Source organism: Amblyomma maculatum, chromosome 1 (genome assembly GCF_055883805.1).
Source record: "Amblyomma maculatum isolate TAMU_Amacu chromosome 1, ASM5588380v1, whole genome shotgun sequence".
NCBI classification, from domain to species: domain Eukaryota; kingdom Metazoa; phylum Arthropoda; class Arachnida; order Ixodida; family Ixodidae; genus Amblyomma; species Amblyomma maculatum.
The window spans coordinates 31113419-31139488 of record NC_139344.1 but is presented as its reverse complement, the minus strand read 5'-3'; the positions used below and the strand labels follow the sequence as shown (position 1 = coordinate 31139488).

At 46.4% G+C, this 26070-nt stretch overlaps 2 protein-coding genes and 1 non-coding gene across 5 annotated transcripts in view; 1 reads left to right on the top strand and 2 right to left on the bottom strand.

Annotated features, from left to right (window-relative positions):
- The window catches only part of LOC146202071 (uncharacterized), an 11878-nt gene extending 10952 nt beyond the window's left edge, over window positions 1–926 (bottom strand). Inside the window, exon 1 of one of the 2 annotated variants that reach the window (XM_084583924.1) lies at window positions 742–926. In XM_084583924.1, the coding sequence (XP_084440050.1) occupies window positions 742–823 (82 nt within the window). In that variant the 5' untranslated portion in view covers window positions 824–926. The remainder of the gene's footprint in view (window positions 1–741) is intronic. The other variant, XM_084583931.1, reaches the window with a different exon arrangement.
- A 4530-nt stretch (window positions 927–5456) lies between these two features.
- Window positions 5457–13411, bottom strand: LOC146202070 (uncharacterized). 2 transcript variants are annotated; one of them, XM_084587914.1, is made up of 4 exons: window positions 13294–13411; window positions 13075–13230; window positions 12292–12410; window positions 5457–5656 (listed from the first exon to the last, which is right to left on the bottom strand). In XM_084587914.1, the coding sequence occupies exons 2-4, from the start codon at window positions 13196–13198 to the stop codon at window positions 5516–5518; spliced, it is 384 nt and encodes a 127-aa protein (XP_084444040.1). In that variant the 5' UTR covers window positions 13199–13230; window positions 13294–13411; the 3' UTR covers window positions 5457–5515. The 2 variants fall into 2 exon arrangements, with proteins under 2 accessions (XP_084444040.1, XP_084444039.1); XM_084587913.1 differs by having other exon boundaries at window positions 13075–13371.
- A 198-nt stretch (window positions 13412–13609) lies between these two features.
- TRNAK-UUU (transfer RNA lysine (anticodon UUU)) lies at window positions 13610–13682 on the top strand. Its single transcript has one exon. It is a non-coding gene; the product is annotated as a tRNA-Lys (tRNA).
- The last annotated feature ends 12388 nt before the right edge of the window (window positions 13683–26070 follow it).

Sequence of the window (26070 nt, the reverse complement as noted above, 5' to 3'; positions counted from 1 at the left end):
GTGATAGATACTGCGCCTTTCCTTTCCTGTAAACCAATTATAATTATATGAAGCACTGCAACGAACGCCATTAAGAGGCAAACGATGAGAGGTAAATGATAGGATAGGAAGGGTAGGGTTTCGCCATTCTCCTCTGAAGAGGCACCAGAGATACCCTCTAATTTTTTTTAAGCTGCGACGAAGGAATAAGAGCCGTTGCGGTTTTCATTCTAAATATGTCTCGTTTAAGAAGTGGAGAACGGGCTCCCCACTTCCCCGCTGTCATTCTCGACTTCACCAGGGGACGATTACAATGTCACTGTACAAGATTAGGTGCGTTGAAAATGCGATCAGGAAGTGGACTTATCGTTCTTGTTGGAAACCAAACACTGTCACGCACGTCTCCGGGCAGAGTTCAAGTGACTAGAACTTTGTACGTCCGCGCAGGTGAAAGCTAAACACAAAAGCGCAGTACTGCTCCCACTCGAGGCTGAAGAAGTACCCCGGCTAAGTGATTTCCTTTTGGCAGCATGTATTGTTACCAAAACTGCAGCAATTTCAACCACGGAAGAATCAATCAAATATGAGGATTATCTGCAACGCCGCAAGAAAAAAAAAAAAAAAAAAAGCTCGAACAGCGCGACACCGAGTCCATGTATATGCAGCCAAACTCGTATACGTTGTTTGCACTTGAAGCTTGGTGCAGATTTTCCGTCTCCGAAATATATCTGCTTACCGGCCGGCTCAGCCTGCAACACTCACCCTGATCATTCGCCCGCGCCGACACAACCAGAACGGCTGAAGAGGCGAAGACCAGCAGGACGAGCGCAGCTGAAGGCGACATGATGCCGGCGCGACTGTGTCCTCCGGTGGGAGTCGCGCGCGATCTCTGGATATATCTCGTCCGTTTTCAAGCTGTCTCTTGCCTGCGCCTATCTATATGCGCGCTGGGGAGTGCGAGCTGGGCGCCCTCACGATGCCCGTGTATCGGATGTCGCTGCTAGCGAGAGCCTTGGCCCTCACGCTCGAGTGCTGATATGGGGCCGCCGTTGCCACCACGCGCGTCGGACGAAGCCGACGGCGGACATGTGCTGACTTTTAACAAAGGAAAACAGTGGTCTCCCCTTCCGTGCCACTAATCTGATTGCTTCCAGGTTCGAGAGGATCGAACCACTCTCGAGCACGGAACACGTCAACTCGTCGCCCATTCTGCCAGTGCCTCACCGTGTGGCAACGCGGACCCGGCGTCCAAGCACAGGCGGCTTGACTGGCAAACAGCCCTCGTTGCTTCACCTCAAGAGCCGCCGTGTTCGGTGGAAAGGCCATGCCGTCCTAGTAAACAATCGTCACCTTTCTGTCACCTTACGCCCATCAAGCTACATGCGTTGGTCGGAACGTTGGACTTGCAGTACAGACACAGTCGGGTGCTTCACGAAGATACGATACCAGAAAATTGGTTCCTGTGATGGGCTCAGACTCGGGGTACTAAGGCGTGGCAGATAAGGCGCGGCACAGGAAATTTCCTCCGGTAGCGACATTGCATGAATACTATAGTTTCGTTGGCTGGTGAGGTGAGAGGGTGGAGTCAAAATCTTAACGTCCCTCAAAAGAAAATTTTCAAAAGTGGAGGCATGGAGATGATGGACTTGACAAGAGGTGGGCAAGAATGATTTCTGAGCAGACTAAGTATTTAAAACCTTCAACATTAGTCGGATACAGCCCAAGGACAAAGCGCACTATGCCCCTCAATATGCCCCAGCCGGTGCCTTCGACCAATTCGTCGTGACGTCGCGATTAATCGAATTTCACGGAGGCACCTGTCGAATAATGGTATAATCACAATTTCATAGCAATCGGTCGCCGCCATTGCCCAGAGTGCCTCTTTGGAGGGGCGTTTTGTCCTTGAGTTATTGTATCCGATCGACTATAGTGACTATAGTAAAAACTGTCGTTGGAAATGGGGTGAGATCACCTCGTGTGTGAGAGCGCCGGAAGGGAGGCGGCGGGGCTGCGGTTGGGCGATCGTGTCTCGGAAAGCTCCCAGCCCTTCGAAGCGTCCCTCATAATTTGAGCTTACGTGAATGCGTCAGCAACGCACCACATTTCCTAACGTACCTGGTTGAACCAATGCGTCACCGTTTACAAGTATTCCAACAACTCGCGAAACGGTAGCGTTGCGTATTGTCACATCTGCAAGGGAAGCCGCCGTGCACGCGAAGGGTCAGACACTACCATCCTGGGAGCATTATATGCATCGCTTGAGTCTACTTACCGCTTTCGTCTATATCAATTTGCCTGGCGGATTAGTGCAACGCGCTCTATATACTCGCACATTATCCCCGTCCACTTACATGTGTGTGATATGCACTATGCCATAAAGTTGATACGATCCGCACTATATCCACAAAACCTAGCATGTGTATGTGTCAGTGCGTGTGTGTGTGTGAAACTAATTGCGGATGCGGAATAAAACGACCTGCAGGGTTAGCCCTACTTGTTACGTAAGCAAGCTACAAGTGGAGATGTTGCGGATCCTGGTTCGTGTAAATGCACCTTACTTCTCGATCGCTTAACCACTGTTCCCATAATTTAATTTGTACCTTCGTTATCTCATACATACTCATTAGCATACAATCATCGTAAGCTACCTCGTTATGCGTAAAACTGCTGGACGTATAGATATAAGCGCCGCTGTACAAACGGACCTTCGTGGCTTGCGGGTGATGTGTCAGAGTCGGGATCCAAGGGAACCCGGAGGGTTCGATCCCATCTCAGAACAGCTGCCCGATTTGACAGCTCCAGCCAACTCGACCACGTCATGTGAACTTGTGACGTCACACAACCCGACGGCCAATCAATGCCCGGCAAGGTCACCTGACAGAGGAATTTCCTGGATTTTTCGCTAACTCCGATGCCGACAACGCCGGATCTTCTGGAGGAGATTTGATTAAGGAGTTGGGAGCGGAAAACCACGAGCATGCCTCTGACAGGTGACACGGCTGAGCACTGATTGGTCGTCGGGTTGCGTGACGTCACGATACCACATGACATGGCAGAGAAGGTAGGAGCTGCCAAATCGAGCAGTTCCTTTGAGACGAATGGGTGAGATGGTACTCTTGGATCCCGGGTCAGACAGGCTACTTTAGACCACGCAGGCACTTTGGTGCGGCTTGCTTAAACCATCTTCATATCTGTCTGGAAGACTTTTAGGGTAGCTCACGAATGTACGTCAATGAGTATGTGAGATATATAACAAAGGCATTTAACATAGTACTACCGCTAGTTATTAATGCGAAGGCATTTATTGATTCACGAGTGGTGTGGACAGAGCCTGTCGTCAAATGTGTCCGCAGGAACTGACACTTAAGAAAAAAACAAAAAACGTTTCACCGCCAGGAGTCAAACCCCAATTCTACTGCTCCTCAGCCGAGCACGCAAACGACTACGCTACGTGGACTTTCCTTATTAGACTACGCTTATAGGCTGGCTGTCAGACGCGTTTCTCTGGCAGACTACGCTACGCTGACTGCAAGAGAACGCGTTTGTATTTCCCCTTGGCTAGCGTAAGGACTCCGGAAGGCGCTGAGGGAAATGAGAACAGTGACAGTAAAAAAAAAAAAAAAAGGTAAAGAAATGAACAAAATGGCAAAAACCTGTTCTAGAGTGTAGGTTATGGCGGGCAACGAAATGTTTCGGAATCTGCGCATACAAAATTCAAAACAAAATTACAATGGATCTCCCACTAGACGCGTTGCGTCATCTATCGAGGCTGACACAAAACACCACAGCACAGCGGTCTTACGCTACAGTACTGTACTTACGCGGAGGGAGCAGCAAATGAGCCTCGAGCCACTCGAGCTTCAATTACCCTCGATTTATTGCGCAAAACACGTGTCAGAAACAGCAAAAGCATAGAGAAACGAACATACAGCAACGTAATCGGCACCAGTAAGAGAAATGCTTTCGCATTATTGTACCTAAGCCGACTTAAGTGCACCCCTAAAAAATTTTAAATTCTATAGTTATTAGCGAGCTTTAGAAAATAGGGGACCCTATCGGTTAGGGGGATATGGTAACTGCGACGCGACAATGCAGACGCGCAGATTGCTGCGCTGAAAGGGCAGTGGGTGAGGCTTTTATTCTGTGCGTGCGCATTCGTGCCCGCTATTCCCTTATCCCAACAATCGATAGGATCCCTCTATTCTAAAGCTCGCTATTCGATAGTTATTTTATTGAATTCTTTCAAGACCTCGAAGCAGTAATGTTTCAGCTACACACGAGGTTGCTCACTCGCCGCTTTGTTAACATGCATGTAATCTATCATTGTAACCCTATAGTTTAGGTAATTTCAGCAGAATGCACAAGTGGCATTTTACCATGAAGCCCTTTTATCAACATCACTTTTATCAGCGCAGCGACAGGAGACAGGGAACAAGATGTTCCCTGTCTCCTGTTGCAGCGCTGGTGATGAACCGACTAGCTCAAATTTCCGTGTTACTCCTTATCACGCGCGGCATGTCGTTTTCTCGAACAATGCATAAGGTACAAAGTAGAGGTGTTCGCGTGCCTAAATTTTCGGTCCGAGCCCGGCCTGACACTGAAATGGCCCCGAGACCGGCCAGGCCGTTTTCAGACAAAAGGGCCGGGCCTGGCCTGACCTGCTGTAATTGGAGTTGAAAGCGACAATACAGAAATACTTTACGAATGACGTACTTAAGATCTTAAAATGCCGAGTTTTTAATGCAAACACAAGTTCTGCATTGCTGAAGGCTTGAGGCATTTGCGGCGCTCCGGGATCGAGAATCCGGCAGCGCTCAAGTTTCTTTCGCTTCTCTAACTTGTGGCTGGAATGACCCATAGCTGCTAATACGTTCTCAGCAAGAAGAGCAAGTTTTCGGTACACGGCTTCCTTGCCTCCCCAAAAGCACACTGGCTTAAGTTCTGAGCAAGAGGCTGATTCTGTGGCCAGGTACTCGGTGAGCTCGAGACGAGCTCACCGTGTGTCTTTCACGGCGCCGGCAAGGCACCGCAGCTGCACTGTCTGGGGCGAAAACCACATCACCTCAAGTACCGCAGATGCTTTGACTTGGTGCCATGTCCCGGTGGAGACCGGGAACAAGCCAAAACAGACGCGCGTGAAAGCCGACAACTTAGCGCGAATCTCGGAACGGATACCTAAAATACCTTGCTGAAACATCAGCTCCGCTGTGACTGAAGCGGGAGCCATGAAGCGGCACTTTTGCTCGGTCGTTGGTGGAAATGCGGATCGACGTCGGGAGAGAACTCACACGCTCTCACGTGGGCAGAACGCAAGAACACATTTAATGCTGTGCATTCGTGACGCCTACCACACCATGGCCATATTCGCGCTTTCGCAAAAGTTGTGTGTACTCGGGATCAGTGCATCCAGCCTGGTCCAGCCCAGGCCCGCGAACCAGGCCGGCCCGTGCACGTACAGAGCATGCGAACAATGGAAATGGTGGTGAAATCAAACATCTTCTTTTATTACTTCCTAGCGATACAAGGTCATGACAAGTTACCGTACCTTCTTTAACAAGTTTTTGAGGGGATATTTCTTCAGAAGTGTGTTAGCTTGTTGGGAAGTCAGCTGCGATGCTTTTAAGCCTGGAATCAAGATTCCCAGGGAGCCAGTAGCCTTGTACTGTGCATTCTTTTCCTGCAAGGTTAAAAAGTGCACATGGTTGGCACCTCATACACACCTCAGCAACAACAGGCTGCTTTCTAATGCTGGGTAGGGCATATTCTCAGACAAAACTAGCTGCAAATGATTTAGTTTGGTTTATGAGGTTTAACGCCCTAAATCGACTCAGAGAGACGCCGTAGTGCAGGGCTCCGGAAATTTCAACCACCTGGTGTTCTTTAATACTGACATCGCACAGTACACAGGCGCCTTGCTTTCCGCCTCCATCGCAAAGCGGCCGCCACGGCCGGGATTCGATCCTGCATCCTTGGACACAGTAGTCGAGCGCCCTAACCACTGTACCACCACGACGGGGCTGCAAATGATTTGAATGCTGCAGTAGTTTAAATGCTCATACAAAAATGTGATCAGGAAAGTGAGAACTAACAAGATAAAATATCCCCCCCCCCCAAAAAAAAAAATAAAAAAAACTTATGCAGTATCTGTTATTCGTTTCCCATCTCGCGAGCATCCTTTTTTGCTGGTTAGGGAGTTGTATCAACTAATGGCAGCTGAATGCAGCTTATCCACTTGTGGTACAGTGTCTACATTTGTGGACACCAACTGTTCAAAACTTTTCTCTAATAGTGCAGCACTGTATTCAGGAAATCAGGCAATAATTGATGGTGGCTATATTTGAGGTACCTGCTAGACAGAATGGCAAAGCACCTTCATGTCCAGAGATAAGAGTCACTTTTTCAAATCAAGAGAGACTGATGCTGCCGAACTGTATGCAACACCTAGGAAGTGCTGTTTTGTGTGGTCACTGTTTTTTTCTTTCATGCAGTGAAGTTACTGCAGCTGGTTTTTCATTGTGGAAACAGCTGGGCACAATGAAGAAAATAATTTAGCATAAATGTGCAGCCAGAAATTTTCAGATTTTTTTCTCGACAACATGACACAATGCATTTCTGAACCGGCTTACACTCAGCAATGCAAGGAAACCTACACAGTGTACAAAACATGGAATAAGTTATCCACTTTACACATAGTTATGTAGATTCTACAAGCTCGTTGCAGGGTATTTAGGTGTCACTAAATAATAACTGGCAGTTTTTCCAAAGGGGAGATATCATACCTGAGTGATAGTTAAGAAGCATTCATCATAAGGATCACCATAACAGAAAGCTATATCAGCATAGCATCAGTAACTCTCAAAGACAGTGAAATTGAATGGTTGGTTCATTCCCAAGGTTGGCAGTGGATAGGCAGATAGGTGGCTCTTTTGTTTGCAAATTTGATTTGTCATGTTTCCCACTTAGCTGTGATTCTGTTTCTTCATAGAAAGTGTCATACCATTAGTGAAATTAGCTGAAAGTATGCAATTCGTTTGTCTGCCATTTTTGAGCACATCTTGTGTTAGTATGTCAGGCACGGTATCTCCACTCATAACCACCAGCTAGCTCCGGTTATTGCTGTGTTAGCTTTCCCATGCTTAATGTGCTTCTTTGTACAGTAATGGTGGCACTTTAGATTTTGCTCCCATGCAAGTTCATAACAGCATTTAGATTTTGCTCCCATGCGAGTTCATAACAGCACCTGTCTTGCTGCTGTAATAACTCCTATAGTCATTGCCTTGAAAGTATATAGGTAGAACAATGTATGAGAAGCCAAATGCTAAAAACTGCCCTGAAGCACCTTGGCATCCCTCATAGCCAGAGCTGCTTTAGGATGTTAAACCACATAAACCAAACCATACCTTGTTGTTATAGCTGTAGCTTAAAGGGACAGAACATTAGCCAAAATATGTCATGAGATTATGGTGGAGATGAAAAGATCTTGCCTCATATAGTACAGATTGAGCACTACAATATCAAAGAAAAGAGGCTTTACAAAATTTTAATTTGCCATTTAAAATCGCATAAAAACAGCCGAGGCGCTATCTAGCGGAGAAACCCTAGTACTTTCAGTGTAGCCCCCCACATGACTACATGTCAGCAAAATATCGCTGATTTTCGTAACTGCGCACAGTTTTTTTTTCTTCTAGGAGTGCCTGCCATAATTTATTATATTTTGCGCTCTCTCCAGTGCTTCCTTAAATAAAAACCACTCCTGCTTTCGCACTGCGAGAGGTGTGCTTTCAGATTTTGTCACTAGATGACGCCACAGTGTTTGTAATTTTGTGAATGAAGCAATGACATTGCCTACTAAAACTTTCGTCGATGAGGCCGTGCGTTATTGTGCCATAACAGCATTGAGTGTGAAACTGAAAAGGACGGTACTCTACGCAAAAAATGTCTGATTACTGTCTGGCGAGTGAAAGTTGTATTTGTTTTCGGTACGTCTTTTTTGTCGACCGCCAGTCGTCATCACGGTCGCTGCTCATGATCTCCAGCATCGGACTACATAAAAACGGGCGCACTCATTGATGTAAAATTCCCGGTAAACATTTTCTACAGCGTTTCTAACAAAACCATTATGGAATCGAACATTTTAGACATCAATCTTTCCACTACGGCGAAAAAAAATCGAGACCTAAATTCCAGTGTTCTGTCCCTTTAAGTCTTGTTCTCATTTGCACATTCTCTGCCTCTGTACTCACTATGGGATCCCATAATTGGTCCAGCAAATGGCTATAAGCCATCTCAACACAAGATGATCCTTGCAGACTATAACTGAGACCATGATCTTGCTACTCAATGGCACACAAAGACCTTTGCTTGCTGCCACAATACCCCAAGTCCACAAGTTTTGGGACCATTTACAGAATTTACAGACCTTGTGGATTACAGTGTGTGTGTGCTATTTGGGCATCTTTCTTGCCTCACCATCTTTTCACCCCTTTATTTCTCTTCCATCAATGCAGGGAAGCCAATTGAACATCAATGTGGTAAACATCCTTCTCTGCTCTTCCTCAGCCTTTTCTCTTTCTGCTTATGAATTCAAACAGCTACGGTTTCCAGAAAAAAAAAAAAAAAAAGAGAATATAACTGGCTACACACCTAATTAACAAATCAAGATATCACCAAGCAAGAAAAGATATTAGCAAGAAATTGTGCAAAGCAGGCACATTTGAGTGGTCAACACACAAATGTGTTAGCTGTGACCACCTTCAACTGACTCCTATGCGTGCTTTAGGCCCGCTCATACAATGATTTACTATGACTAGTTGGCTTACAAATACCAAGGAACCTTTTTAGCAAGTGAAAAACTAGTCTCCACATATTGCATGTTTGCTATTAAGCAGGGGTTAAACATTTCGTACCCCCCCAAAAAATAAAGCCAAATTTGCATGTTTGCTATTAAGCAGGGGCTAAACATTTCGGACCGGAAAAAAAAATAAAGCCAAATTTAAAAATTTAATTTCAACCGAAACAGGTCGGTATTCTTGACATACATGCTGCAGATGGCTGGCAACTGAGCTGGAGTTACACTCAAAGGAAAAAAATTGAGTGCATGGCAAGACAATGTGTCACTAACTAATGCATTTACATGTTTTAAAGCATGACTCCTCTACTTTACACGCATGTTTCATGGTATGCAAGGCTCCACCTCATTCTCAAACATTGTCTGCTAGCAAAGCTTTGTTCACTGCCATGTGCAAAAAAAAAAAAAAAAAAAAAAGATAAAATAGAAAACTGCTCAAGCAATTTTGAAGAAAACACCTAAAAATGATGTCAGCTGCTGAAGAATAGCTCGCAGGCATCCAGCTCCCATTTGTATAACACAGAAAAAAAGGAACTGAAATAAAGGAATCACAAAAAATGAAAAGGAAGCATTAAAATGCTGGAATCAATGTCTGTATAAAATGCAGCACAGTAGTTTATTCCATGCCTCACTCATTGTTGACCCATTGCATAAGTGATTTTGCAACGTAATTAAACCTTGTAAAATGTGCCACTCTAGTGTAACTAACTTATTTTCTTCAAAATAAGTAAAAAGTAAATGAAAACTAAACGAGAGGAAAATATCTATGCTAGGTACGTAAAAAGCTCATGTCTGCCGAAGGCTCTGCCACAGCGTCATGTGCACTCTTGATAAAGCATTTTGGAATGCTATCATGGCACTCTGTCTTACAGCCGCCATTGCAAAGTGCACATTCATTCATTTTCCATTGAAGTGCAGTGCCAATCCAGTGCGATGGCCAAAAACTTCTTTGCTGATCTGCTGGCCAAGAATGCAGCCGATGCTTTTATCTGCAGTTCTCTCACACAGTCGGTTTCTGTTATCTGTGTAGGCAGGAAGCCTTTGAAAAGAAAATTTCCAGTGCTATTTCCTCTAGTAATTTTACAGCGCAGTTCCATACACTTCTATTTTAAACCGCCTTTTTTAGACAGCAGGTTATGCACAAATGTGATTATCGAAATCTGGGAGGGGGAGAGGGATGGACAAAGGCATGAGATTTCTGCAGAGAGGGTGCACCCGTGTACAATAAGAGTTCAATGTCTGCGACAATGACCTGGAATTCTAATTTCTTCTTGATCACTTGGAACACGCTCAATGAGAAAAGGAAATAAAAAAAGAACAGCAATACAGCTGAAGCAAACAATAATAAAAAAAGAACTTCAGATCATTCAAGCTCATTTTGGTCCAAGAAAATCAGTGCATACGTACACAGTCAAACAAGTGGTCAACTGGTAGCTGGAAGAGGGTAGTATCATTATAATAGCCAGCAACCAGGAGTAGCCATGCCATACGAGATAAACTTAGCGCAAATTTTAAATGCACATAAAAAATGCGCACACTTCCATAGTCTGTAAAAATGCAAAATATCTTCTCCATATGGATGAAAATTATGTCCTAAAAATAAAGAAAGAAAAAGCAAGGAACTGTTGCGGATGAAATTTCGATGGTCTGCAAAATTTTTTCAGGAGATGACGACAAAGAGCGACATGGTGAAAACGACAATTCTCCTCTGCATTTATCTCTGCTTTGCAAAAAAAAAAACAAGAGTAAAGTTTCAGTAAAAAAAAACAACTCCTCAAAACATTTTTTCCCATCACTTAAAAATAAAACGTTGCCACGAAAACTGAGGTCTGACCAAATTTTGGCACACTTGAGCTTCTGGAAGTATGCATGTGTTCTCTACGGGCACTGGCACTGATGAGCCCTCTGAAGCACCCCTGTGGTGGTTCACTGTTTAGGCCATCTGACTGGTGAGCTCGAAGGCATGGATTCGATCATTGGTGCAGCGACCATGTTCCGTAGAAGTGAAATGCAAGGTGCCCATGCACTGTGCAAAGTCAGTACACATTAAAGAACCCAAGCTAGTCAAAATTACCAGAGTCAACCACTATGGAGCCCTCATAGCCACTGTCACACTGGGATGTCAAACCCAGCATACCATACCACACCACAGCATAGCATAGCATGGCATCAATGCCTCTTTCAGGCCTATCACAGCACTCTGCATGTTTATGTCCTCAATGGCTTGTTGTAACTCAGATCCTATGTTGCTTACCAAGACAATGCTTCAGCAAAATGAAGGCTACTGTAGTATTTATTCTGCAGACATGCATTGAATAACAGAAGTTTTGTCTCCCTTGCGACAGGTATTTTCATTTTCCTTCGTAATGAGAGACACCTAGCAGCAACCTCCCCATTAATTTAGACCATTTAAAATGCTGTGCCATTTCACAGCAGATAGGAAGTCTTACATTTCACCTTCATCAAAATGTGGCTGCTCTGGCCCGGATTCAACCCAGTATCTTGCATTGATGTCATCAGAAAGATGGCATCAATGCATTGTATTCAGGAGTACCAGTTTTAAATATGGACTTGTTCTATCACTCCATAAGCAATTACCTTGACAAATGTTTTACTATAGATGATTTCCTGTATATTATATTCTACCTTCCCATAAATGAGCACAATGGCTGCATTCTTCCATGTCTTAGGCATCCGTGTAGCCAAGAGGCATTATTCTAGATAGCACAATTTTGGAGCGAAAGCTCCAATACACCATGTTTCGCCAAGGTCATCGGGTGTGATAATTTGACTTCAGGTGTGGCACAAAGAGCCGGTTCTACCTGCTTCATCTTCTTCACATGTGCGGCATGCTCACTTCTTCTGCTGCCTCACTCCTCCTCCTACTTCACACACCTCGCAAACTTTATACATTACTTGACATAATGCCATACAGCCTTCTAGTCCCCTGTCTACCCTTTCTGTCCACAGCCAACCACTGCCCACCTGTCTTGCTTCCTGAGACTCCACCCTTCAAAATGCCCTTGACATCTGACTGCGGTGTGCTTGAGGTTCCCAGACAACCATGTAGGAGTCGGGAACTGGAATCAGTGCTTCAGTTGCATTTCCTTGAAATTCGCAGACAGCCACGGAAGAGTTAAACCATAGCATACTGTGTCTGACCATGCTTAATCGAGCGTCCGCTGTGTAAACTGGATTCAGCCGGGTTGAACCTCAGTGATTTCTTTTTACACAAGATTCAGGTAAGCTGAAATCATTCACAGTAGAAACTTTCCAAACAGCATAGACCTTAATAATACTGTACATAACTAACCCGCACAGTTGGATATGAAGAAGATAATGGAAACCCTGACACACAAGGCCCACTGGTAAAAAACAACAGCTAGGGCTGGCCGGTAAATGCTGCCCACTTCCTGCAGTTAGCTGTCTTAAACACTTTTTTTAGTATACAAGCACTCACTTACCAAGAATTTGTTGAAGCAGCCTTGAAATTCTTTGGCTTCTTTCAAGCAGTTATTAGAATCATAGTTTTTCTCTGCCAAACAGGAGAATAAGGTCATCATCTCTGGCAAACAAGAAACATCTGTAATTGCAAAGAGAATGACGTGTACGTCAGCAGTTGACAAAGCAGCAACCACCATTAGCTTTATTTTAGAATATCGCCACACCGCAATTACAAAGTTTCAGTTATGCTTTGACCCAGTGTCTAGGGACTGCTTTTGTGTACAGTGTTTGGCAAAGCTCAAAGCTAGCACAGTAACTGCTAATGAAACACATGCAATGATGCGTGTGCACGTCTGTGACTTCCATTATATGAAAAAGGCAAATAGCTACAAGCAAGAACACGAAACGCTTCTCGGAAGGCGAAGTTAGCCTGTAGGCTGAAGTGCTGTCACTGTCTGCTCTGAAAGGGTAACCGATAATGACCAACGGTGCATTTTACCTATCTCGCATTTACGGAAGGTGCCGATACAAAGGTTGGGCTAGCAGATGATCAACGGCAGTTACAAGCCAGGTAAGCACTGATGTGAACTCAACTACACTATAACACAGCACAACATTCCACCTTGATGATGAATTCTGGGGAAAACGAACCAACCAGCGGTACTGGAGATTGAAGGAACTTTGAAGGTTGCCGAGAAGTAGGTTACAACTGAACGATAGGCGTGGAAAACGCGATATAAGGGTTGGCTACAAACTGTTCTACTAAAGTATTTAAAGCAAAATGATGCATCACTAGTGCATACCTTTCTGTTTATTCGATTTTCCAGAGACTTTGTCTTTCAACTCCATGGGCAACAATTGCCGAAACGGGATGGGTGGCTCGGCAGGTCGTCGGCCGTTTCCATGTAATAGCTCAGTGGTTCGCATTCTGTTGGCACGGGATTTCTTATGGTCACAAGCTGTAACGATGAAGATAGGCAACAAGCAACGAGTGTAACTATATTCGCTCACAGAAAGCTCACATTTCCCGCAGAAACCACCACACCACCACACGCTATACACGCTGATGCCGCCGATCGGCGTTTACGTTCAGTGTTGCTAGACCTAGCGCCCAGCTAGCAGCTAGCAGCAGCTACTGTATGGCTACTGCCATGCTACTGCCAAGGTCAGTGTACTGCTGCAAACTACAAATGCGTAAATAAAATTATAACTTGTTAACTACAGAAAAATAAAACATAATGAGTGAAAGTTCGTAAAAACAATATATGAATAATTAATCTACATTGTTCTTGAGGCAATTTACTTTGTAGAAGGTAGCTTTGACCTCACTTCATGTGCGCCCGGATAGCTCAGTCGGTAGAGCGTTAGGCTTTTAACCTAACGGTCCGGGGTTCGAGCCCCCGTTCGGGCGAAAAATGCTGTTTTATTTACGAAATACCATTGACCTTGCCAAACAGGGTGTCAATCTGGAACCGGAACTGAACCGAAAACCAGAACCGAACCCGATTTTTTCCGCCATCTTGGAAGTGAACCGGAACAAATCGGTGGAACCGTTCAGAACCGGTTCGCGTTGTCGTTCTGACCCACTTTTGCTGGCAACTTACCTTCACTATTCTTTCTTTTATCGCTGCCTGTAAAACGCTCTGATCGCTTATTTCCAATTCACCACTACAAACCGCAAACATCACAACTATATTGTTACCGGGAAGCGCGAGACCAAAGTGATGTGCTCACTGACAAAGACAACGATCGAGGAACGCGGGCAAGACGAAGCGTTGAGAAAGAGGACGACGCTGAGAGAGTGGATTCTGCACAGCTACCGAAGTCTTAGCGTCGAATTCAGCATCCCCGTAACATCTTGGTGGAGGTCGTGGGTTCGACACAATCTGACGCTGGATCTCCGCAGTGGCCGTCACCTCGGAACCGTCACGATGACAACCAACGCGGCTCCATCAACCTCTGCAACTCCAACTATCGTCGTAACCCACCCCCGTGACCCTGGCCCATTCTGCGGTACAGATGAGGTCGACGTCGAGGACTGGCTTTCGCTTTATGAGCGTGTTAGCCAGCACGACAGGTGGGACGCCACGCAGATGCTGGCCAATGTCATCTTCTACCTTACTGGCACGGCACGCGTGTGGTTCGAAACACACGAAGCAGATATACCCTCTTGGGATGTTTGTAAACAAAAACTCCGTGACCTCTTCGGAAAACCGGTTGGCCGTCAACTCGCCGCCAAGAGGGACCTCGCCACACGTGCCCAGACATCTACCGAGCCTTATATTACGTATATACAAGACGTACTGGCCCTCTGCCGAAAAGTCGACAGACATGACAGAACCTGATAAGGTGGGGCACATCCTCAAAGGCATAGCCGACGATGCCTTCAATCTTCTACTCTGTCGGGACTGCTCTACGGTTGACTCCGTTCTGCAGGTTTGTCGACATTTAGAGCAGGCCAAACACAAACGCATTGCACATCGCTTCAATCGGCTCCCCAACACTGCCCCTAGCTCCACGTGCGAGGATCTGCCAACCCTAAGGCAGCCTTCCAACACTGAAAATGTGACCCGCATCGTGCGTCGTGAACTGGAAGCGCTCGCTCCTGCTGCATCCAACCCGCCCTCCTCGGACAGTAACCTAGCGACGATATCCCTCATTCAAGCCGTCGTTCGTCAAGAGGTTGCTAACTTGGGCGTTCCCTATAGCCACACCGTGGAACACCACAGTTCGAGCCCCATTCCTCCCATGGTCGCCACCGCTACGCCCCGCAACATCTACACGCCACGCTACCGATGCCGCAATCCTGATGAGTGGCGCACCCCTGACGACAGGCTGATCTGTTTCACGTGCTCGCGTGTTGGCCACATCTCTTGCCACTGCCGCAGCCGCTGGACATCACCACCTCGACGTTTTCCTTACGTTGACCGCTACTCCGATTACGGTCACCGCCGTTTCACGCCTCGTTATGAGCCGCCCCGCACCGATACCACTCCGCCTCCTCCTGTGTCCAGTCGCTCTCCTTCCCCGCCAGCCCGCCGTTCCCGTTCACCTTTTCCTAGCCGCAGTTCCCCGCCGTCCTCTGCCGGCCGCTTCACGGGAAACTAGCCAATGCAGCTCCCGAAGGTGACCTGCATTGGTACCCCGACCTGGAAATCCTCTACTGCCCATTTCTTCGCCCTGTAACCTCCTCTCCCTGCTCGTGGATGGTGTTCCCGTTTCTGCCCTCATTGACACTGGTGCCCAAGCCTCGATCATGAGCTCATCGTTTTGCCGCCGCCTCAAGAAAGTACAGACCCCCGCCGCTTCGCCCACCGTTCGTGTTGCCGATGACAGTACTGCTGCCGTCACTGGGCTGTGCACTGCCCGAGTCACCATTGCCGGTCATCACATCCCTGCTTTGTTCACCGTTTTCAACCAGTGCCCTCACAATGTGATCCTTGGCCTTGACTTTTTAACGGCCCACTCTGTCCTTATCGACTGCTCCAGCGGCCTTCTTCGTTTGGACCTACCTGTCTGCTTAGAAAATCCTCCATCTACACCCCGCCTTCGCTCCACCGAGTTCGCTCGCCTGCCCCCTGACTCTGCTGTTTACCTACCTCTGTCACCTTTCCCGCCTGTGCCTGACGGTGACTATGTTGCTTGCCCTACCACCGAGGTCTTTCTTGACCGCAACGTCGTTCTTCCTCATCTCATCGTACGCGTTACACAGAACAGCACCTACCTTCCTATCCTGAACTTCAGTCTGTCACCCCAAGTTCTCCCCGAAGGAATATCCCTTGCTACCTTGTCCCCCCTCACAGACTGCACCATTTGTGCACTCACTCCTGGCCCACATTCAAGCGTCCTTCCAACACCCGTACTCCCCACCACAATTACCAACCCTATTTCCGCAATGATTGCCTCTGACCTCAACCCCCGAACACGCTCAGGACCTGCACAACCTTTTGTTATCAATTCTCCGACATTTTTGACTTTGCTGCCGGTTCTCTGGGCCAAACATCAGTTGTGACTCACCGCATTGACACCGGCGATGCAAAACCTGTACATCGGAGGCCTTATCGTGTGTCCATTTCTGAGCGCCAAGTCATCCAGCAGGAGGTCGACAAGATGTTGGCCAACGATATCATCCAACCTTCGAACATCCCCTGGGCATCTCCTGTCGTGCTCGTTAGAAAAAAAGACAACAGTTGGCGCTTTTGCGTCGACTATCGACATCTGAACAAGATTACAAGGAAAGATGTTTACCCGCTGCCGCGAATAGACGATGCCTTGGACTGTTTACATGGAGCCCGCTACTTTTCCTCTATCGACCTTCGTAGCGGCTACTGGCAGATTTCTGTTGACGAACAAGACCGCGAGAAGACAGCTTTTGTCACACCCGATGGTCTTTACCAATTTAAGGTTATGCCTTTTGGACTTTGCAACGCCCCTGCTACGTTTGAACGAATCATCATCATCATCATCAGCCTGATTATACCCACTGCAGGGCGAAGGCCTCTCCCATATTTCTCCACTTAACCCGGTTCTGTGCTAGCTGCATCCACTTGACCCCTGCGAACTTCTTAATCTCATCCGCCCACCTAACTTTCTGCCGCCCCCTGCTACGCTTTCCTTCCCTTGGAATCCAGTTTGTTACCCTAAGCGACCATCGGTTATCCTCTCTTCGCACTACATGTCCTGCCCATGTCCATTTCTTCTTCTTAATTTCCACTAGAATGTCGGTAACTTGAGTTATTTCTCTGACCCACTCTGCACGCTTTCTATCTCTTAATGTTACCCCTACAATTTTAAGTTCCATCCTCTGGGTTCCCTTGAACGAATGATGGACTCCTTATTCCGCGGCTTCAAATGGACGACTTGTCTATGTTACTTGGATGACGTGATTGTCTTCTCGCCCTCGTTCGAAAGCCATCTTCGTCGCCTTTCTTCCATCTTCGCACTTTTCCGCCGTGCCGGACTTCAACTGAACTCAAAGAAGTGCAGTTTTGGTCGCCGCGAACTTGGTGCTTGGTCATTTGGTGAATGCCACCGGCGTGTAACCCGATCCCGACAAAGTTCGCGCTGTCAGTGCTTTTCCATCTCCCCGTTCACCCTGTGCTCTTATTTTCGCCGGTTCGTCCCAAACTTTGCCGCTGTTGCTCGTCCTCTCACCAATCTCCTGAAGAAAGGCGTTCCTTTCTCATGGGGACCAGAGCAGGCTAACGCATTCTCCACCCTCATCGCTGTTCTCACCAATCCTCCTGTGTTGGCGCATTTCAACCCGTCTGCCCCGACGGAACTTCGCACCGACGCCAGTGGCCACGGGATTGGTGCCATTCTTGCACAGCGACAACGCGGCCAACACTTCGTGATTGCCTACGCCAGTCGTCTCCTGCCATCAGCGGAACAGAACTATTCAATTACGGAACGGGAGTGCCTGGCTCTCGTCTGGGCCGTTGGAAAATTCAGACCCTACTTGTTTGGCCGACCATTCACTGTAATTACCGATCACCACGCCTTATGTTGGCTCTCTTCCTTCAAGGATCCTACTGGCCGCCTCGGCCGTTGGGCACTGCGCTTGCAGGAGTATACCTTTTCCGTTGTATACAAATCAGGTCGGCTCCACCAGGATGCAGACTGTCTGTCCCGTTATCCCGTCGATCCCCCTTCCTCTACTGACCACGAGTCGGACCCCTGTGTCTTCTCTATATCGGACTTTTCCCACATAGCCGACGAACAGCGCTTGGACCCAACCCTCAGTTCTCTTATCGACCGCCTCCGCACACACAGCCGTGTCTCTTCCCTCGCCCTGTTCTTCCTTCATGGGAATACGCTATACCGCCGCAACATGCGACCTGATGGCGCTGGGCACTTGCTGGTCGTTCCCCAACACCTACGCTCTGCCGTTCTAGAACAAATGCACGACGCCCCTACAGCCCCTACAATATTAAAAAATAATTCTTTGGAAAAAGATGTAAAGAACAAACGAAAATATATTGCCGCTTGCATAACCCCAATCTCTGGTGTCCGGCTACCGTTTCATACCGAACACAGGGGACCGCTGCTGCACTACGCCATGGCGCTGCTCGTCGAGAAAGTTGCCCATTCGAACGCCTTCCTAGGCAGTAAAATAATAGCAGATAATTCGTGAATTGAGTTACATATTTAGATGAATAAGCATATGACCATGTACAACTCAAAAACGATATATCTAATCCATTAAAAAAAATAATTTCGCGTGCCATTTTATTTTCTTATTTTTCAACGACGTCGCAATGAGTCACTTGGGCCATGGCACGTGCATAGCAGTCGTATGCGATGTGACGCAAGCATATACGAACCAAGAGTGCCGCCGCGACATTAGGCCGGCATAACCCGTGTCCGGTATCCCCCCCCCCCCCCCCCCCCCCGTGAATATCCCAAAGTCCCCAAGAAGAAGAAGATATACGAAATCGGTTGACTGAGACTTGAGAATAAGCCGACCTTGATGGTGAGAAAGAAGCCTTGGGCACCAATTTACCGGTCTGTTCTTGAGTTGTATCTGAATTACTTTGCACAATGATAGTTCCATAAGTCGATTTCTCCGTTTATCTTCTCTTATTTTTGTCCCTAGCAATGTCTGCTTGTTTTATTTCCCTTGGCAAGTTAGACTGTGTGAAAAATGAAGCTCCGGTGTACAAAGTTGAAAACTGGGTGGAGCCAGGAACTAAGTAGATTTACTGGCAAAAGTATTAATTCACAGGCTTTATTTGATGTGCTATTGCTTCGGCTCGCACAAGTATACGGTGTCGAAATACCGAATGCATTTCATCGCCTTATCCGCCATCACTGATGTGAATATCTAAAACAGCCTAGAAAGGTGGCAATGAAAAGTAGGAGTGCATTCTTGAGAGAAAACGTAAGTAATGAATAACCTGGTCTACGGGATGCGCGGCGACGAGAGAGATCAGGACAAAAACCTTGAAACGCAGGGAGAGGGACGCGGTATGCGGACCGAAGGACTAGGCTCTAAGGAAAAAAAAAAAAAAAAAAACTGAAGAGGGAATGGAAGTAATTGAGCAATCGGCGAACTGCAGAGTGAGACCCTCAATGTCACTGTACATTTACCAGCGAGGAAAGGTGTCGAGCAAAACAGCCTTTGGTCACCACATGGAAGCGGCTTCGTAGGGTCGCCAGCGGCAATCAAATCAACAAGCATCAACAGTGTTCCCCCTAAGAGCTTACAAGCTGAGGACGAGCTTGAACAGTGTCTTATAGAAAGAGATGACTGCCTGAAAGGACTCGGAGATAGCGGCAGTTCTCTAAATTTAACAAGTCCAGAGCCTGTCCTACGCATTTTGAAAAGGTGCCTAGAAAATCATACACTCGAGTATTTGGTAATTTTGGGAAGAGGAGAAGTTCGGCGCCCAGAACTCTAATCGCTAGCTACAGTAGCGCTTGATCTGCCATCTACGCAAGTCAGAGTCGAGAGAGCATTTCCTGGACTAAAGTACATCCTTGTCTTATAATCGAACTCTATGACTTCAAAAACACTCGGCAATGTCCTCGTCATTCGATCTTTCTATGCTGGCAGATAAAAATATTGGCGGCATTTACTGAGCACATCCTAAAATACTTGCGAGCAGCCATGACTTCATATCATGCTTGTGGTAAATTATGTTTGAACATACCAGTAAGTCTACCCTCAAAGATAGAAACTATATAGCGCGCCTATGCAGGCAACCATGACATGCAACAAGATGTTGGTCGCATCGCAGCATCGCCTCGCGGCTACAAGGGTGAGATAGTTAATTAATCCGGTTCTCCGGCATATACGATAATGACTCCAACAACCCATACGTGGCGGAGGAGACTTTTGTCAGATCCTTTCGGAGCACAGCACGCCGATGCCTTTGCGCTTTACCTCACCAGAAGCGCGAAATGCAAAAGCGTCCGCTTGCTTTGCGATATATAATCACACATATGGCATATATATCTTTAGTCCTGGGGTGCATGTGCTTGATTCGACCTTGATCTCATTTCAAAGTCTTTTAGTGGGAGCCGGGCGGAACATAGCACATGTAATAATAGAGGCTTTGCTTTAAACTAAAACGAATTTGATATTTTGTGTACCTGAAAAGCGTGGCAGGAAACATTTTCTTTTAACCTTCGGCGATGACAGCTTTAGTTGGTTATGTTCCAATGAAAATAATCAGTATTTTGCTCTCATCCTCATCTAATCATCGGTCACTCATTAAGAATACTTTGCTCACGTCTATACAACCAATTGTAGCACGTCACAGTTTATGACAAAAACAATATATAAATTACTATGGGAATTTTAAGTTTTTATTGTGCACCAGGAAAGAAAACTCAGTATTAAAAAAGTGGGGTAAAAACACACCCGAAGTTTTTTTTTTTTTTTTTTTTCTGAACCCGTTTGAACCCATTTGAACCGGTTCGGGCAGGGTCGAACCGGTTCGAACCTGAACGGAATGTGTATCCGGAGCGGAAACCGAACCCGAACCCTAAAGGCGTGAACCCGAACCGGAACCGAACCTGAAAAAATTCCGATTCGACACCCTGTTGCCAAAGCCTTGCCAAAACAGCCAATGGCACCCACCCACCACTGTTTAAGCCTGTCGCTGCTGTTACGGCGTAGAATGAACTTGCGAAACTGGTGTCACACACACAAACCAGGTGGAGACGTGTTGTGACCTCAAGTGTCAGGGGCGTTAATTCCCGGAGATTTGCATGCACGAAGATAGCAAGTGAATTACTTTGAACAAAAGCGTTCCATTAGCTTTTAACTGAAGTAGAAGTTATTGAGTTAACGGCGTTGATTGACTGTAGTTAATACGCGCCATTTTCATATTCATGATAACCACAACCTTCGTATGGGTGCGAAGGTGATAAGGTGTAGCACGTGAAATAGTTATTTGCCATCGGTAATCAGCATGGCAAGCAAAATAAAATGTAGCGCACCAAAATTTAAACTACTTCAACTGCTACACAGTGTAGAACCAAATTTACCACCATGTGAAGGCACAGTTTCTACAGCAAATTTAGTCTAGAACTACACTCTGTGCTGCCTGAAAGTATTGCCCATATGTGGGTTTTCATTATTAAGCGGTGCACACGTTAACAAAAAAAAAAAAAGAAGGAATTTTCAAGTCGCACCGAAACGTTATAATAACGTTATTTATATAAAGTACAACTGCCACACTCAGGCATTCACATGAAGCTGTTAACCCGTGCTCATCCATAATATGCTACCCATGAGCGGGGCACTACATCAGTTGCAATGCAGCGAAAGCTACGCAAGTAGTCCGCAAGAAAAGAGAAAAAAGCGTAGCACTACGCGCTCGTTTCGTGGCCGAGTGGCTTCTGCGGAAACGGGCTCTATTCTGAGCATACACGTTTGCAATAACTTGCTTCGCGTGCCTGGACGTCTTCGCAGCGCGGACCGTATAGAAAAAAATCTGCTCCGAGATCGCTGCGTTGCGCTGCGTGAAGGGCACCGCTGGCAGGGTTGCGGGGCAGTGAAAACGTGACACGAACGAAAACGACATACAAAACATACAAACTCACCGAATCCAATCTTTTCTCCTTAAAAAGGTGCTTTTTGTGGAGTTGATGGCAAATGTAAGATTTATTAAGCTTGTAGATAAAGCAGCTATTATTTCCTCGCGTCAAGAGCATGGCACTATTTTTCATCACGGATGCCGGGAGCGCAAATAAGGGCTCTAGCTTTGGCAGTGTTGCACTTGATGTATGAAGCGGAGCATAGTGTATTGCGAATAAGTACAGTTTTTAAACCGTTCTGTAAGTATACTGGGTGTTTTATTTTTTTTTTTCTTTAGAAGAACCAAATTTTTAAAGAAAGGAAAACTGACTTTAGATTAATTCTAGTCCTGGGGCTATACTGAGGGATATGGTGGCACCAGGTAAGAGGCTTCAATTAGTTCGCTAATTAACTAAATGCGTTCGTTAATGTCTTTAATTTTCATTTTAGGGGTTATGTTATATATGAAGAATTGGAGCTTGTCCTTCAAATAGTATAGCCACGAAAAAAATTAAGAAAAATAGTAGCGGGTCTTACAAGGCGGTCTTACCCAATAGCATAGCGCCAGCGGCGCTCCCGGCATAGATGACTTGGCGAATGCGTGTTTTGAGGCCGGGCTGCAAGAACAATGACTGTGCGCATTGGGTACCGACGCGGCGACTATCAGCAAGGCCACGGTCGAAGTAGAGTGACGAAATCTGTGGGTGGAGCGATTACACCACGCTGGCTGAGTTACGATGTAAATCCGTAATCAGGTTGAGATTGGGCTTTGTAATGCGAGCTGCAATTTTTTTTTTAAATATTGTTCCCGGCTATACTATTTGTAGGACAAACTCGCAGGGCTTAAAGTCAGGTGGGTCTTGGGGAGGGGGAAGGGTGGGGGGGAGGGGGGGTCTGGGACTTTTTGCTCTTGAACGTATAAGGATTGTCGGAATTCTAAGCAGGCAACCCTTTTTTTTTATTCCTGTCAGTATATATTAACTGGAAGACTTCTCTATCGTTTCTTCTCTATAAGAACAGTTAACACGTTTTCTGAGACGGGAAAAAATAATGATTTCTCTCCTTTGTATACAACTATATTTGCAAAACAGGCCACCAGCTGTTCTCTCTGTCCCTCTTTATTTCCCTTTCCACCAGTGCTCGAATCACTACGGGCTCCCATACGATGGAGCCAGACTTGAAGCACTGCGAACGCGAGCTATGACCAATACATTTCTCTAAAATAAAAGTGTAAAAGGTTAATCAGCGTTTATAGTTTATTGTCGCCCTACTGAAACAGTCTGCCTCCTATCCGGTGTCCGCAGTAGCACCAGTAGCACCCAACATAGCCCCAGGGCCAAAATCCTCTAAAGCCAGTCCCCTCGTTTGTTTGTTTTTTAATAGTGGACCTTCTAAAAAAACGTCCTTTGTATTGAATCTACGCAAAAACGTTTTAAAAATATTTTTTCGTTATGTTCACCTCTTTATATGTTCATCCCCAATGTTCATCCCCAAAAGAAAGAAAACGATCACTGAAGACTTCAGCGATAGCTGCTTTGTCGGTTTAATCTCACGCACTTAAACAAAATTGCTGAGAGTAACACCGGATTCAGCAGGCATTCATAGAGTCACGCAAATGTTTCAGAAGGTTCTGCATAACTTCATAATTTATCCCTTTTCAGTGGGTCCGAAAACCAAAGTACGGCTGGTGCAAGCTCTGCGAAATTTTTTCATCAGCTAGTCAAGTTAATATTGTTCATAGCTTCTTAAATTCGCCATTTCCCTACTACGCAAGCGTTCTTCCCAAATCGCATTCCGAAACCACGTCTCCAGCCTTCTCAGACCACTGAAAGGTCAGTCTGCTTCACCACGCGACGAAATTGAAATAACCAGTATAATCCGATGGTCTTAACGTCCTTAAAATACTGCTTGGTTGATTCGCGCATTTTTCTCGCTATTCCCTCTATTTGCTCTTCTACGGAGGTGTTCAGTAAGTGCACCCGAGTCGTTAATTTAACAGGATTGACCTTGGTATGGAGGTGGATCACTCCTATGTCGATTTTCGGTGGCTCGATCCTTCTTCAAAAGTATGTTCTCCAACCATTGATATGTAACAATACTCTCCGAGGCAGTGGTGGATTTGTGTTCGCTATCGGAGGGGGAGGAATGGGGGTGGGGGAGGGGGGAGAAAGTGTTGCGCCTATTTTATCCACGTATTTCTTGGAATTTTTTGGTTAAAAAAATTCCTCCATGGTATGCGAAAGTTATAGCACATGAGGGGCGGACCCCCTCCCCTTAAACTGGCCTCACTCCGAGGCGGGGACAAATCGTCTTTCGATACCAACGCACCGATTAGTGAAAAAAAAAGTGTGGCTATATATAGTCAGAATCTCTTTTTAGACTCCGCGCGGCGGCCATTTTCAACGGAGGCGGAAAGACAGGCACCCGTGTGCTGTGCGATGTCAGTGTACGTTAAAGAATCTCAGGTGGTCGAAATTTCCGGAGCCCTCCACTACGGAGTCTCCAATATCCTGAGTCTTTTTGAGACGTTAAACCTCAAAAATCAAACCAAACCGAATCTATCTTTAGGAGATCTGGAAGACAACTTCGGCCACTTTCCGGTTCCGCGCTTCCTTGCTCTTTACCCTCTCTCTCCCTAAAGTGGCTTTATCAAACTCCCCCAAGCCACAACGCCGCCTGCTGCCTTTCACCCTTTCACCGACTGTCCTTTCCTTTAAACGTGGAGAGGGAATTTTTAATCTCTCCACTTTGCCACCTGCTAGCCATGGCAGGTGGCGCTGATCCTTACTACTATACTGCCTACTACTGCCTGATGGCTGGCAGGTCGCCCGTTTCTCCGACTACGCCGACAACGATGCCGACGACGTGCAATGCAGGAACGGGTGCCTAGCAGCAACAAATTGCTCTAAGTGAAGTTTAGTCATCACTGATGATTAAACTTCATTTAACTGATGGGAGAAAAGCACGGAAACTCTGGTGAGAGATGCCGAAGACGTCAGGGAGTCCGTTTCCAGCTTAATCGGCTCAATGACCGTTGACAGAGGTCCCTGTAGACGTGCATATGTCTGACCGGTGCAGACGTAAGACATGGAAGGGGGCTCGTAATCCAAAGCGAAAGAAAACAGCACACGGGACTGTGGCCCAGTTGGATAAGCGCGGCACCATAATTAAGTAATTTGTTCAAGCGTTTAACCGGCACGGACGTGTAAAGGAAAAGCCCAATGGCACTTGTTCCGAAACTGAAGCTAAGAATGACGTTGTGCACAAAGTTGTATAGAACGGCGACACTATGCAGTTTGCCAGAGGTCGCGTTATCCACGAGTCCCGTCTCAGAGGATTTCTGTTCGTCTTTCTCATGTGCTGTTGCGGATATTCTATACTCCCTGCAAATATGCACGATAAATTCCTAGTCTATTCTTCGTCTTGAATCCCATCTCTCCTAGAGCGTACCTCAGAGAAGCAACCTTCTATAGAGACAGGAGCTGTGGACCTCGACCGGGCTGAGATGATACCAACGAACCAAGGACCCACCACTAACTAGTCTTAGTGGTGGGCCGGAAATCCGGACTTGCCCAGGACTGCAGTGATTCTCTGAGAAGTGAACTTCATCAGTGACAGTGAACTTTCACGTCTTTTGACACGCTGGTTTAGAGCGTTTCGCACTTGAAACTTCAAGGCTTTTCTGAGTTTTCGCGTGTGCAGGACACGACTCGTTTTCAGTTTTGAACCCCGTGAAACACGGTAACTCGAACCACCTTTGCAGGCTGAAGTGTTCGAAACTATTTTTCCGGGGTTCGCGGAGCCTCTTCCAAGCGCACACCCCTGTGAGAGCCGGGCGCCAGGCCGGGGGGCGCTTGCACCCATTTTTACCGGTGGGTGTCCGGCGGCTGGTTTCGAACGAACCACCTTCCGCAGCCGATAACGAACCACCTCCCGCAGTATCACTCATGGGACCGATGACTGTATAAGCTTGCTCTTGTGGCATTCATTCGCTGGCAAGTTGCATGCTTCATTTAGTGTTTATAATGCTCAAGTGTCACCTTAGTTGTTGATATTTGCGAAGCGCTAAACATTGCGCCTGTATGGGCTTTGCAAGCTTGCTTTGAAATGTTTTGAAGAAAGTTGCATGTATGGTGTTTCATTGTTTAAATAACGTTTGGGATATACTGGCCATAAATTTACGTTGGAAAAATTACATTAAAACAATATATTAACGTTTGACCGAAACAGAGAACATTGTTGTGATCGAATACTCAACGACCATTTGGGACAC

Bases quoted from the DNA above. Each gene is read 5' to 3' on its own strand.
- LOC146202070 (XM_084587914.1), bottom strand. From the start codon at position 13,198: ATGCGAACCACTGAGCTATTACATGGAAACGGCCGACGACCTGCCGAG. The intron at 12,411-13,074 runs GTATGCACTAGT...TTGCAATTACAG, and splicing joins AAAATCGAATAAACAGAAAG to ATGTTTCTTGTTTGCCAGAG. The intron at 5,657-12,291 runs GTAAGTGAGTGC...TTAACCTTGCAG, and splicing joins GCTGCTTCAACAAATTCTTG to GAAAAGAATGCACAGTACAA.